General features: G+C 42.6%; 1 protein-coding gene across 2 annotated transcripts in view; it reads left to right on the plus strand.

Moving 5' to 3' along the window:
* The window catches only part of LOC129822055 (rabankyrin-5-like), a 42741-nt gene that overhangs the window by 11465 nt on the left and 15556 nt on the right, over nt 1–15720 (plus strand). For both annotated transcript variants that reach the window (XR_008754442.1, XM_055879930.1), the window contains exons 11-19: nt 167–264; nt 485–692; nt 825–923; nt 2063–2216; nt 2494–2662; nt 2927–3045; nt 13455–13611; nt 13899–14099; nt 14998–15174. Coding sequence is in view for 1 of the 2 variants with exons in the window: in XM_055879930.1 (XP_055735905.1) it covers nt 167–264; nt 485–692; nt 825–923; nt 2063–2216; nt 2494–2662; nt 2927–3045; nt 13455–13611; nt 13899–14099; nt 14998–15174 (1382 nt within the window). In the remaining variant the exon portion in view is untranslated. The remainder of the gene's footprint in view (nt 1–166; nt 265–484; nt 693–824; nt 924–2062; nt 2217–2493; nt 2663–2926; nt 3046–13454; nt 13612–13898; nt 14100–14997; nt 15175–15720) is intronic.

Consider the following 15720-nt stretch of genomic DNA (forward strand, 5'->3'; position numbering starts at 1 on the left):
TTTGAAGGGAACATGCTAAAATGTATACATGTTTATGTATGATTTGTAACTTTGATGAATATGATGCAATAAAATTATTAAACAATGCGGAAATCAGTGCACTATTATGTTTTTGAATCTTACTTTTCCCCTTTCTCACTTATTCCCTCCCTCCATTCCTCCTCAGAGAACTGTCTCATGCAGAGGGCAACGGGTGTAGGCAGTGAGGCTGCTGCCCTCTTCCTGGCCACACATGGGGCAAAGGTCAACCATGCCAACAAATGGGTATGTAATGATGTACTGCAGGATCACATTAAACATCACACCTCTGCCAGTTCATCACACATTACTACTTCAGACACTACAGTGCAATAGTGAATCACAAGTTATACTGCACTGCATCACAAACTACTGCCTCATACAATCTAACCAACCCCCCCCCCCCCCCTTTCCATTCTGTCTGTTTGTATGTCTGACTCTGTGTGTCTCCTCTCCTCCCCCATAGGGTGAGACCCCTCTCCACACGGCGTGCCGCTGTGGTTTGGCTGGCCTGACGGCAGAGCTTCTCCATCAAGGGGCTAACCCTAACCTGCAGACGCAGAAGGCCCTCCCCGACGAGGCCCTGGCCCAGGGGGTGTCCCTGCAGAGCCCGCTCCACATGGCCATCATACACAACCACCCCGACGTGGTGTCAGTCATCCTGGAGCAGAAAGGTAGGTTAGTGGACAGTGGGCAGCATCTCCATGTCAAGCAGCCCAGGGAGATGAATGAACATGATTGACACCCAGAGGGAAAATTGGAATTGTTACCTGCATACCGACAATTTCATTTCCTGGTGTTTCCAGCCAATGCTCTTCACGCCACCAACAACCTGCAGATCATCCCAGACTTCAGCCTCAAAGACTCCATGGACCAGACGGTGTTGGGCCTAGCCCTTTGGACAGGTAGGCTTCACCAACAACAAAAACGCTACACTCATCAGATGGGTAGCTACTAGCTATGTCAGTGTGAAAGAGCCTGCCGACGCTCTATCAATTTCAAATGCTTTTAAAGGGATACTGTGAGATTATGGCCTTTGTCTACATAACCAGAGTCAGATTAACTTGTGGACATGATTTTTATCTCTCTGCGTGCAGTATGAAAGAAATTTGAGGTCATTTTGTGAGCCAATGTTTAACAAGCGTAAGCGCAATGACTCAAACTCTACAGGTACGCTAGCATATGCTAATGTACCTGTGGACTTCTAGTCATTGGAAGACTACGGGTACTCCACCAGTTCATCTGACTGAGTAAGTAGAAAGATGACTTAATTGCCAGAATTGCGCCGTATCACTTTAAAAACGGAGTAGTTTCATGTCCTTGTAGGGCTCACACCTTCACACTTCCTCCTCCTTTTCCAGTCTCGCATGCCATGGATAGCGAGACAAACAGAGGAGGTATGTGCAGCCAAACGTTTTTAGTCATGATAGTCCAACCTAAAACATAGTCCATAGACCAGTGGTTTTCAACCTGTGGGTCCGCACATTTTAAACGTAAATAAAATATAGATTTGTTTTCTTCCTAATTACTTTTAATACTTCCTATAGTATTTTAAGCAATTTTTACATTTACTTGTAAATTGTTAATAATAGGCCTTTCACTGCTAAATTAAAGTAAATTTGACCGCCAAGAGATTTTGTTAAAATGATTTTCGACTCTGCAAATGGTGGTCCTCAAGCTTTTGACTAATTTGGTGGTCCCCGGAAAGGAGAAGGTTGGGAACCGCTGCTATAGACGTAGTCCACGCTGGAGTCGAGCAGTAGTTCCCTTTACAGATTATCCCAGATTAAGTTCTGGATCCTGCCGTGTGCTCCACTGCTTTGCCTGTGCTTTGCACCTGCTCCTTTTGGACTTTCCCCCCTCTTAGATCAAGATACAGAACAAATTCACAGTGGAGATGTGCAATTGACAGGATTTTAAATAGGATTTTAAAAGGGTAGTTTGGTCTCACGGAACAATGATCTGCATCAGATCATGTGTTCTACCTCACTGCCATTCGGGATCCACAGCTTTCAGTATGTCTGTGTCCTCTCGTCTGTCTCAGGTATGCACACCATAGCAGCCCAACTCCTGGGCTCTGGGGCGTCCATCAACGACACCATGTCCAACGGTCAGACCCTACTGCACATGGCCATCCGCAGACAGGACAGCAAGAGTGCCCTGTTCCTCCTGGAGCACCAGGCTGACATCAATGTCAAGTAGGAGGACTCAGATCAGGAGCTTCATAAACCAGCAGATGCATTTCTCAGTTCTTTATTTCCCCTCGAGGGGAATTTTAAAAGTCAGATAATGTATCATAAAGAAACTGTAGAGCAGTCTCCCATTTTATACAACAATGCAAAGATGTATGGATGCACAAGCCATAGGTGATATGATCTGTAGTGTTACACATCGGCTGAGTATCCCTGTGAGGTGTTTATGTAAGTAGGTGTAACAAAAATAAAGTTTTTAAACAACGTGTCTCTCTCCCTGCAGAACCCAGGAGGGTGAGACGGCGCTGCAGCTGGCTATCAGTAACCAACTCCCCCTGGTGGTGGACGCCATCTGCACACGGGGGGCCGACATGTCCGTGGTGGACGAGAGGGGACACCCCCCTCTGTGGCTGGCCCTGGAGAACGGTCTCGAGGACATCGCATCCACACTGGTGAGATTGGAGGAAGAGGGGGTAAAGGAGAAAGCGATGGGGGGAGGAAGAGGAAGGTTGTGGAAGTGGGAGCCCACAGATTAATGTAAATAAGTGACCATGTAATCCCATGATGGTTGTATGTGAGAGCCTCAAGTATTCTAGTCAATAACGTGCATGTCATGAGTAGGGCCAGGAGTCATCCAGGTCAGGAGAGAACTTCTGGCTGGTCCTAGTTTTGAGTGGGATTGGTATGTGAATGTCTGCTTGTCTCTGCTACTGTAGGTCCGACACGGTTGTGATGCCACCAGTTGGAGCTCTGGTCCCTCAGGCTGTCAGCAGACCCTCCTCCACAGGGCTGTGGATGAGAACAACGAGGTCACCGCCTGCTTCCTCATCCGCAGGTCTGTCTGATCACACTCATCCCTCACAACGCACTCATTCCTCTTGATCAAATTAACCTATTTGTATAATGGAGTGAGTGTTGCTGACGCGTCTCACCTTCTAATGCACTCATCCCTCAATGGGTGGCTCACAGCAAATTATACTCATCCCTCTTTATAGCAAATATATCAACTGCTTTTTTTTATATCTGAAAGAGTGGCACCTCACCTTTTAATGCCCTTTTAATATCCTTCAATGTACCCATATTCCTTGCATTGCAAGTGCCGTGCTCTACCAACTGAGCTACACAGCAGGGGTTTCCAACATTACATTTTTTTGTGGCATCTTGATGGCATATAAAATTCTGCGGCACACCTAAAGTTTCCCTATGAATTAATTTAGTGGTAAAGACCTTCTGATCGATACTGCAAATCATCTATTTTCTGAAAGATGCTGTCACCCCCGTGCTTCACGGTTGGGATGGTGTTCTTCGGCTTGCAAGCCTACCCCCTTTTCCTCAAAACATAGCAATGGTCATTATGGCCAAACAGTTCCATTTTTGTTTTCAGACCAGAGGACATTTCTCCAAAAAGTACAGTCTTTGTCCCCATGTGCAGTTGCAAACCGTAGTCTGGCTTTTTTATGGCGGTTTTGGAGCAGTGGCTTCTTTTTTGCTGAGTGGCCTTTCAGGTTATTTCGATATAGGACTCGTTTTACTGTGGATAAAGGTACTTTTGTACCCGTTTCCTCCAGCATCCTTTGCTGTTGTTCTGGGATTGATTTGCACTTTTAGCACCAAAGTACGTTCATCTCTAGGAGAGAATGCTTCTCCTTCCTGAGCGGTATGATGGCTGCGTGGTCCCATGGTGTTTATACTTGCGTACTATTGTTTGTACAGATGAATGTGTTATCCTTCAGGCGTTTGGAAATTGCTCCCAAGGATGAACCAGACTTGTGGAGGTCTACAATTTGGTCTTGGCTGATTTCTTTTGATTTTCCCATGATGTCAAGCAAAGAGGAACTGAGTTTGAAGGTTGGCCTTGAAATACATCCACAGGTTTTTTATTTATTTTTATTTCACCTTTATTTAACCAGGTAGGCAAATTGAGAACACGTTCTCATTTACAATTGCGACCTGGCCAAGATAAAGCAAAGCAGTTCGACACATACAACAACACATAGTTACACATGGAGTAAAATTGGAGGTACACCTCCAATTGACTCAAATGATGTCAATTAACCTGTCTAGGACTGGGGTTCAGCGGAACCCCTCGCCAACAGCCAATGAAATTGCAGGGTGCCAAATTCAATCAACAGAAATCTCATAATTCCATTTTCTCAAACATACAAGTATTGGACACCATTTTAAAGATACAATTCTCGTTAATCCAACGACAGTGTCAAAAAAAAAATTTCAAAAAAGCTTTTCGGCCAAAGCAGAACATATCATTATGTTAGGTCAGCAACTAGTCACAGAAAGCATACAGCAATTTTCCAACCAAAGAGAGGAGTCACAAAAAGCAGAAATATTGATAAAAATTAATCACCAACCTTTGATATGCTTCATCAGATGACACTCCCGGGACAACATGTTACACAATACTTGTATGTTTTGTTCGATCAAGTTCATATTTATATCCAAAAACCTCAGTTTACATTTGGCTTTGCCTCCAAAATATCCCGTGAATTTGCACAGAGCCACGTCAAATCACAGAAATACTCATAATAAACATTGATTAAAGATTCAAGTGTTATTCACAGATTTAAAGATGTACTTCTCCTTAATGCAACCGCTGTGTCAGATTTCCAAAAAACTTTACGGAAAAAGCACACCATGCAATAATCTGAGTACAGCACTCAGAGACCAACACAACCCAAGAAGATATCCGCCATGTTGGAGTCAACATAAGTCAGAAATAGCATTATAAATATTCACTTACATTTGATGATCTTCGTCAGAATGCACTCCCAGGAATCCCAGTTCCACAATAAATGTTTGATTTGCTCCATGAAGTCCATCATTTATGTCCAAATTCCTCCTTTTTGTTCGCACGTTCAGTACACAATCTAAACTCACTACGCGCGGGCAGGTCCAGGCAAAAGTTCAGATGAAAAGTCATATTACAGTCCGTAGAAACATGTCAAACGAAGTATAGAATCAATCTTTAGGATGTTTTTAACATAAATCTTCAATAATGTTCCAACCGGAGAATTCCTTTGTCTTCAGAAGTGCGATGGAACAGAGCTCGCTCTCACGTGAACGAGCGTCACGAGCTCAAGGCATTCTGGCAGACCTCTGACTCATTCTCCTCTCATTCGGCCCCACTTCACAGTAGAAGCATCAAACAAGGTTCTAAAGACTGTTGACATCTAGTGGAAGCCTTAGGAAGTGCAACATGACCCATATCCCACTGTATCTTCAATAGGGAATGAGTTGAAAAACGACCAACCTCAGATTTCCCACTTCCTGGTTGGATTTTTTAATCAGGTTTTTGCCTGCCATATGAGTTTTGTTATACTCGCAGACATCATTCAAACAGTTTTAGAAACTTCAGAGTGTTTTCTATCCAAATCTACTAATTATATGCATATATTAGCAACTGGGACTGATTAGCAGGCAGTTTACTCTGGGCACGCTTTTCATCCAAATGTGAAAATGCTGCCCCTATCCATAAGTTAACCTATCAGAAGCTTCTAAAGCCATGACATCATTTTCTGGAATTTTCCGAGCTGTTTAAAGGCACAGTCAACTTAGTGTATGTAAAATGCTGACCCACTGGAATTGTCATACAGTGAATTATAAGTGAAATAATCTGTCTGTAAACAATTGTTGGAAAAATGACTTGTGTCATGCACTAAGTAGATGTCCTAACCAACTTGCCAAAACTATAGTTTGTTAACAAGAAATTTGTGGAGTGGTTGAAAAACAAGTTAATAACTTAAACCTAAGTGTATGTAAACTTCCGACTTCAACTGTAGATAGCGAATGAGAGAAAGAATACACAACAGTTCACCTGACACAACACTGAATCCAAACATTACACTGTTGGTTTTATGTGCCTTTTACATTTACTGTACTTTTTGCGCCATTTGTTGATAACTAAATCTGAAAATACTCTGGATATGGCTGGGCAATAAGGCCCAAATATAGTATCACAATATTTTTCATATCTTTGACGCTATTTCATGTTTTTGAATAATAGAAGTTATACATTTTGCTTTATTAGTTGTGCGTGACCCTAGGGGGGCAGCACATACATTTTAAGGGATTTTAATGGGTCTTTCTTCATTCTGATTGTTTTATACTGTTCAACATCAACCAATTCCCCCTCCTGTATTTTTATCAATTTCTTAATTTCCTGCACTGATTTGAGAGAATTGTCACACTAGCACATAAGGGCAAAAAACCGAGGCCTTATTTTTAACCTAATGTTGCAATTGCTATTTGACTTGCAATTTAGTTCAAAACACTTGGCTGAACTGTTGGAATCATGGAAATGCATTAGTTAGAATATAAGTAATTGAGGTCACTTTGAATAGAGTGTTTGCCATGACAACAAATGAAAATGCCAAGGAGGAGTTATTGTGACTGGGTAGCAACCAAAGTGTTGGTCAGTGGTTTTCTAGGGGACTCTATAATCTCTGGCTACATTAAATGTTTCTTCATGTAGCCAACATATCCATGCTTTGGCTATTCCTCTTTGATTTAGAAGAAACTGTTGCACAAAAAATATGCTGATTTAGGCCTACGCCATCACGGGTATCAGGCTGTATAGTTCTGATTCAGTAGATTTATTAGTGAGCTAGCTAACACAATTTAGATAAAACTTGCAAAGAAAATACCAACTAGCTGTTTGCAGAAGTAAGAAACACAAACTAATAGTGCAATTATATAACGCTTGTGGATTTATATTAATAAGCAAAGTGGAAACATCGTTGTCATCAACATTGTTGCATGTGCTGCATTGACCATGCAGACTGAACACAAGTCCCTCCCGGTCAAGCAACAACAAATGTGCTCTTTGAGTGACGGGGCAGGGCTAGGTCTGTGTGGAAAGTGGCATGGAGAGGGATGACTCAAGTAGTGGTGTAAACTATAAAGATGTACGTAAACACGGCATATCACATTTTAACAAACCAAACATTCAAATTCCGTAACACAAGGTAAAGTAAAAACCAAAACTGGTCCTTGCATCAATACCGGTATATAGTAAAATATGGTACACCGCTCAGCCCTTCCTCTGGATACATTCAGTAACAGGAGACTATTCCTGGAAAATGTGGGCTAGGTGCAACCATACTGTAAAACAAAACATTTACAAGGGTTTGAATGAGGACTAACTGGTGTCTCCAAGTGGCCACACACCTTTCCAAAGTGTGCACAGTTCCTAAGCCATTTCAGTGCACTTTTATGACTCAAAGAAAATTCTTCAACTATAAGGTACTTTTTGGAGCTCCCTTAGCTGTGCCGTTTAGGAACTAGAGCAAGCACACTTTAAGTTAATTTGGAACACATCCCTGCATCCCTGCCATCACATAATTACTCTTTAGGCAATCCAAAAACGGTGTATTATAAATCGCAATCTGGGTAAGGTGGGCATGTTTTGAAAGCTTGTTCTATTGCCAACATGACTAGCTAAATGATAAAATACGGTCTTAGTGCTAAGCTTTCACAAGGAAATTCAGAGAAACCGATCGTAATTTTGGTGTGCATAGAAAGTCATGAGGGGGTCTGAAAAAGTGCTCAGAAGCAGAGTGTATCTCCCATTGAGCTATAATAGAGGGCCGCGAATAGATCTGTTCCCTGTGTGATCACTACCATCTCTCAATATTAATGACTGAGCACAGAATGTATCCCTGCTCTACAAATAGAATATCAGCGTTCAGAGCGGGATGTCAGATATGTTCTATCAGAATGGGTGCTTCATCCAATATCCTGTGTGACAGCTGTGAGCAGCCAGTCGCATCCCCCTAACCAGCCATTAGCCTACTCAGCTGCTTCTCATCGTCTGTTCTTTTTGCGCATCGCCATCAGTTTTGAAATGTTATTTAGACATGATGGCAAGCTGGGGTGTGCAGACAGTGATGGGGTTTGTTATATTTGTTTAACTATTGGCGTGGCAAACCCTGTGGTGTCACTATTGTCATGACTGTCCTGTGAGGATCAGACTGGTGGGATTGTGACAGTAACCAGGCTTGTCTTTTTTCCCACAGAGGGGAGAGGGAGGGTGCTGGATGGTTGACCGTTTATACCCGGTCGTAAATTTAAGCAGGAGAGATCTCGTTCTCTTTCTCCGTTTTAGTATCAACCAAAGGAATGCCTTTGTCTAGCGAGACTTTTGCCCACCCAAAACTCTAATGTCCAAAAAGTGAATATCGGAACAATATTTCTAACAGAAGAACGTGGGGAATGGTCAGTGGGTAGATGTAGAAAACTAACTTGTTTTTTTTTTTACATTTGTGATGTCAGTAAAAACTGTAATGACCAAATACTGTAACTTAGAAAGGATACCCCTTTATCTGTCAAGTGTTCATCCAATATGTGGTGCATACAATATGACAAATTATGAAAGTCATTTTGTTAAGATAGGAATGTGAATTTAGGAGTCATAAGAGAACTTGTAATCATATCCTTTGCACATTAAGTATCCACGCCCCGAGGTGAGGTCAGATAGCTTGTCACCATGACAGAACGCCCCTTTTGACCAAGAGTGCATAAAGGAGTGGAACAGGTTTCAACCTTGAAATGTGAGGCGGGTAGCTTCATGTTGGAAATGGTTGATGCTTTGAACCTCAATACGAGGTGAAGAAATGAACTCACCTTCCTTTGGACCAGAGAGACGAAGAGATTTAGCTTATATACATCGTTGTCTGAATCCTGAATACCAACACGAGGAGGAAGAGGCGAGAAGCTCACCTCAGACAATCACTGGTACAGCTGATTAGCTGTCTTAAGTCGGATATCAAGAAAGGCGAATAAAAGTGAGACTATCGTACTACGCTCATCACCAATGGGAACCGTCGACATGGCTGGTTATCTTCCAGAGTGAACAACAGTAGAAGACGGGAACGTGGAGACCCATTTTGTACAATCAGAGCCATACAGTGGGAAGGCCAACAAATTTCAGAGAAGGCTTGGTTTCGACCGAGATAAACGACGAATGAAGGCATTTCACACGTAAATACATGAATGATTTCTTATTCCAAACGGGCTGCGGTTCGTGTGCAAGTTATATGATTAATATGAGGACAGTCCTAGAATGTATCCACGATAAGTGTCCTCTCTCTCGTTCTATCTCTCTCTCTCGTTCTATCTCTCTCTCTCGTTCTATCTCTCTCTCTCTCGTTCTATCTCTCTCTCTCTCGTTCTATCTCTCTCTCTCTCGTTCTATCTCTCTCTCTCTCGTTCTATCTCTCTCTCTCTCGTTCTATCTCTCTCTCTCGTTCTATCTCTCTCTCTCTCGTTCTATCTCTCTCTCTCTCGTTCTATCTCTCTCTCTCTCGTTCTATCTCTCTCTCTCTCGTTCTATCTCTCTCTCTCGTTCTATCTCTCTCTCTCTCGTTCTATCTCTCTCTCTCTCGTTCTATCTCTCTCTCTCTCGTTCTATCTCTCTCTCTCTCGTTCTATCTCTCTCTCTCTCGTTCTATCTCTCTCTCTCTCGTTCTATCTCTCTCTCTCTCGTTCTATCTCTCTCTCTCTCGTTCTATCTCTCTCTCTCTCGTTCTATCTCTCTCTCTCTCGTTCTATCTCTCTCTCTCTCGTTCTATCTCTCTCTCTCTCGTTCTATCTCTCTCTCTCTCGTTCTATCTCTCTCTCTCTCGTTCTATCTCTCTCTCTCTCGTTCTATCTCTCTCTCTCTCGTTCTATCTCTCTCTCTCTCGTTCTATCTCTCTCTCTCTCGTTCTATCTCTCTCTCTCTCGTTCTATCTCTCTCTCTCTCGTTCTATCTCTCTCTCTCTCGTTCTATCTCTCTCTCTCTCGTTCTATCTCTCTCTCTCTCGTTCTATCTCTCTCTCTCTCGTTCTATCTCTCTCTCTCTCGTTCTATCTCTCTCTCTCTCGTTCTATCTCTCTTGTTCTCGTTCTCTCATTCGCTATCTACAGTTGAAGTCGGAAGTTTACATACACTTAGGTTGAAGTTATTAACTTGTTTTTCAACCACTCCACAAATTTCTTGTTAACAAACTATAGTTTTGGCAAGTCGGTTAGGACATCTACTTTGTGCATGACACAAGTCATTTTTCCAACAATTGTTTACAGACAGATTATTTCACTTATAATTCACAGTATAACAATTCCAGTGGGTCAGAAGTCTACATACACTAAGTTGACTGTGCCTTTAAACAGCTTGGAAAATTTCAGAAAAGGATGCCATGGCTTTGGAAGCTTCCGGGAGGCTAATTGACATAATTTGAGTCAATTGGAGGTGTACCTGTGGATGTTTTTCAAGGCTTTCCTTGAAACTCCGTTCCTCTTTGCTTGACATCATGGGAAAATCAAACAATAGTACGCAAGTATAAACACCGTGGGACCACGCAGCCGTCATACCCCTCAGGAAGAAGATGCGCTCTGTCTCCTAGAGATGAACTTACTTTGGTGCGAAACGTGCTTATTTAATCCCAGAACAACAGCAAAGGACCTTGTGAAGATGCTGGAGGAAACGGGTACAAAAATATCTATATCCACAGTAAAACGAGTCCTATATCTACATAACCTGAAATGCCGCTCAGCAAAGAAGAAGCTACTGCTCCAAAACCGCCATTAAAAAAGCCAGACTACGGTTTGCAACTGCACATAGGGGCAAAGATCATACTTTTTGTAGAAATGTCCTCTGGTCTGATGAAACAAAAATAAAACTGTTTGGCCATAATGACCATCGTTATGTTTGGAGGAAAAAGAGGCAGGCTTGCAAGCCGAAGAACACCATCCCAACCGTGAAGCACGGGGGTGGCAGCATCATGTTGTGGGGGTGCTTTGATGCAGGAGGGACTGGTGCACTTCACAAAATAGATGGCATCATGAGGCAGGACAATTGTGGCTATATTGAAGCAACTTCTCAAGACATTAGTCAGGAAGTTAACGCGTGGTCGCAAATGGGTCTTCCAAATGGGCAATGACCCCAAGCATACTTCCAAAGTTGTGGCAAAATTGCTTAAGGACAGCAAAGTCAAGGTATTGGAGTGGCCATCACAAAGCCCTGACCTCAATCCCATAGAAAATGTGTCGGCAGAACTGAAAAAGCGTGTGCGAGCAAGGAGGCCTACAAACCTGACTCAGTTACACCAGCTCTGTCAGGAGATATGGGCCAAAATTCACCCAACTTATTGTGGGAAGCTTGTGGAAGGCTACCCGACCCGTTTGACCCAAGTTAAACCATTTAAAGGCAATGCTACCAAATACTAATTGAGTGTATGTAAACTTCTGACCCACTGGGAATGTGCTGAAATAAATAATTCTCTCTACTATTATTCTGATGTTTCACATTCTCAAAATAAAGTGGTGATCCTAACTGACCTAAGACAGTGCATTTTTACAAGGATGAAATGTCAGGAATCGTGAAACTGAGTTTAAATGTATTTTGCTAAGGTGTATGTAACTTCCGACTTTCAACTGTATCTGTTGTAACAAGCAGTCATATCTTGTTGGTGCGCTAAGGACCTTTCTCATGTAAAGGGTGTATGTTTATTGTGTTATTATTTAGTAAGTGAGGAAATATTTAATTAAACCAGTATGTGTAGTACTGAATAATGAGGTAGGCTGGGGTTTTTGCAGATCCAGGAAGTTTACGAATGGTCAGAATGATGATATGAGGTAATAATTATGAAGATGACTGTTTATCGATGAAATGGGACCTTCAAGTTTAATTTGGGAGATGGTAACTCTCTAAACAACTTCTTCCGTGGTGCCCCAAATCCTACTGAGTTAATTGTAACCTAATTAATTTAATTGGGTAACAATTAAACATATTTTGTGGATTAAAGAGGTAATTAGATTAATGAAAGTAAAGTCACGGCACTATACTACTCGGTATCGTGATACTTAGCCTGGTATCACATTAATGAAATGTTGGTATTGCGACAACCCCACTGTGAAAATAGGCAATTTTGTTTTGCGTGTTTCTGTGCTAAATGTCTTTTTGGGCCCTCACCAGTTTGCATCCCTGATTTATAATCGTCAATCTCTCATCTTTCAAAATGCATAGAGTCATCTTAATTTACAGCATTAACCTCATTTGGACAACAAAACATTTGCAAATGTTGCCCAATTACCGTGAGGGATGGGGGCACGGTGCTCGTACAAACCCATATGGTGATGTGATGCGCAGAGCCAGAGCTCTGATGTCATGTATCGCACGTTAGTGTACAGCCACTGTGTTCCAATTTGGGTGCTTATTAGTGTATTGTTGTTTGGCTGCTAATTCAAACAGTTTATTTACTTTTACACAGTCACCTATAGAGTTTGGCCAACTTTTACACTAGCTGCCATGTTTGCACCTTTGAGCATTCCCATTTATCCATTCTTTATTTGTGGAGTGATAATTCTCCAGATTCCAGTTGAGTTTAATCTACACTGAACAAAAACAGAAACGCAACAGGTAAAGTGTTGCTCCCGTGTTTCATGAGCTGAAATAAAAAATCCCAGAAATGTTCCTTATTTCTCTAAAAATGTTGTGCACAAATTTGTTTACATCCCTGTTAGTAATCATTTCTCCTTTGCCAAGATAATCCATCCACCTGACAGGTGTGGCATATCAAGAAGCTGATTAAACAGCATGATCATTACACAGGTGCACCTTGTGCTGGAGGACAATAAAAGGCCAGTCCTATATGTGCAGTTTTGTCTCACAATGCCATAGATGTCTCAAGTTTTGAGGGAGTGCGCAATTGGCATGCTGACTGCAGGAATATCCACCTGAGCTGTTGACAGATAATTGAATGTTAATTTCTCTACCATAAATTGCCTCTAACGTCGTTTTAGAGAACTTTGCAGTATGTCCAACTGGCCTCACAACTGCAGACCATGTGTAACCAAGCCAGCCCAGGACCACCACATTTGGGGGTAGTATTTCTGTCTGTAACAAAGCTCTTTTGTGGGAAAAACCTATTCTGTTTGGCTGGCCCTGGTTCCCCAGTGGCTGGGCCTATGCCCTCAAAGGCCCACCCATGGCTGCACCCCTGCCCAGTCATGTGTAGTCCATAGATTGGGGCCTAATGAATTTATTTAAATTGACTGATTTTCTTATATGAACTGTAACTCAGTAAAATATTTGAAATTGTTGCATGTTGCGTTTAAAAAAATATTTTTATTCAGCATAGTTGAGTAATCCATCTTGGTTCTGAATGAGTCAGCAAGAGGAAGTAGTTTCATGGTTAACCAGTGTGATCCGTGCCTAATGACTGTGTCTAATCTAACCCTGTCTCTCCTCTAGTGGTTGTGATGTAAACAGCCCACGGCGTCCAGGTCTTAACGGAGAGGGGGATGAGGAGGCCAGGGACGGACAGTCACCCCTCCATCTGGCAGGCAGCTGGGGGCTGGAGGAGGTGGTGCAGTGCCTTCTGGAGTTTGGGGCCCATGTCAACACACAGGTATGTCTCACTTACTTACTTACTTAGGCGTTTTATTCCTCCTGGAGCCTAGAACATCTACTGCAGTTTTTCAGCATATGCAGTCTCCCTAACTGTCAATCCACAGGTCAGTTTCACCAGGCAGTCACTCCTCTAAGCACAGGCATCTCCCACTCCTCACTTTTAATAGATTGCTCTACTTTGAGAGTCGTGGTCCAAAAGCATGCTTAATGAGTGAGTGAGGAGTATCTCGTGTCTGTCACATCAAACCCCGTTTATTGTGGCTAATATGAGCTGTGTCTACCCAGGACGCAGAGGGCCGAGCGCCTATCCACGTTGCCATTAGCAACCAGCACAATGTCATCATCCAGCAGCTCATATCCCACCCGGACATACGTCTGAACGCGCGTGATCGCCTGGGCATGACCCCCTTTGCCTGCGCCATGACACACAAAAACAACAAGGCTGCAGAGGCCATCCTCAAGAGAGAGCCCGGGGCTGCCGAACAGGTGAGAGACATACACAGGGATGGGCATTTGAAATGATTTCACTATTCAAATTATATAATTGGGGGGGGGGGGGGGTATATCCGGATAATATATATAAAATGTAACATTTAGTTAGATTTTAAACTTAAATGGAGACTTTCTCGGGATAGAGCCATCATTTGAAAGCGTTTTCTATTGCCAACATGGTACAAAATATAATCGTTATTTTAGTGCGCTAGAATAGTCCGGTGCATTCAAGTGCATGTTCCCTACCAAATGTCTTCACAATATGACAAACATAGGCTCATTCTGTTCAGAACAACCCAACATATGATGCTATGTCATCTTGTAACTTTACATCAAACATAGTGATCATAAACATTGACACTGTGTATGACATGAGTTTTATGATCTGGATATGTGAAGTGCACATTTGGACTAACGGGTGCTTGGATTGCTTGTTTGACATCAAAGCGGTAATTATTATAATCCTCAACGTCATCTCTTTCAAAATACATTGAGTCCTATTTAAAGCAGTTCCCTCACTCCGACAACAAAACATTTGCAATGTCACCCAATTAGCGGGAGTGGTGGGAGCAACTTCTTTTCTCGTGGTGTTCAAGTTCAGAACCACTGTCAGTCAAAACAATACTGTGCTGTGAAGTTGAGACCTTGAGCTCTGACATAATGTATAAAGTGTTACTGTACAGCAACTGTATTCCAATTTAGGTGCTTATCCGTTTTCAAATCTGCTATTGTGAGTCTGTATACAGGTACGAGTGTAAAGAGTTAAAATAGGTCGAATCCTAACGTCTGTTCGGATATTTAAATAACCGTGCCCATCCCTACTTTGTTACTAACGCCAAACACATTGTGTATGATGAAGTTTAACCCCCACCATCCTTCTCTTTCCTCTCAGGTGGACAACAAAGGGCGTAACTTCTTGCATGTGGCGGTGCAGAACTCTGACATCGAGAGTGTTCTGTTCCTGATCAGTGTCCAGGCCAACGTGAACTCCCGGGTGCAGGACGCTGCCAAGCAGACTCCTCTACACCTGGCTGTTCAGGCTGGCTCGGAGATCATCGTCCGCAACCTAGTAATGATGCCTACCCTACCTTCTCACCAGTAGCTAAGCGGCTTTTTCACCAGTGTGAGAAGCTGTTATTGTGTGAATAGCTGTGTCTTTGGGCTCTATTTTAACAAACCTAAGTCGATCTTGGTGCTCTTGCGTGGCGCTGTAGCACAGTCGGAATCAATGGCGCAGTAGCTGGCTGTGGAAAGAAAGGGCTGGCTTTTGATGCATTAATAACTTACAGGTGTGACGTGGGCTTGACCACTCACTGGCCAATCAACATGCTCCATGGCTTAACTTTTCTAGGGTAGGGGGCAGCATTGGGAATTTTGGATGAAAAGCGTGCCCAAATTAAACTGCCTGCTACTCAGCCATAAAAGCTAGAATATGCATATATTTATATTTGGATAGAAAACACTCTGAAGTTTCTAAAACTGTTTGAATGATGTCTGTGAGTATACAGAACTCAAATGGCAGGCAAAACCCTGAGAAATAATCCAATCAGAAAGTGGGAAATCTGAGGTTTGTAGTTTTTCAACTCTTTGCCTATCGAATACACAGTGTATATGG

The sequence above is a fragment of the Salvelinus fontinalis genome, chromosome 2 (assembly GCF_029448725.1).
Source record: "Salvelinus fontinalis isolate EN_2023a chromosome 2, ASM2944872v1, whole genome shotgun sequence".
NCBI lineage: Eukaryota > Metazoa > Chordata > Actinopteri > Salmoniformes > Salmonidae > Salvelinus > Salvelinus fontinalis.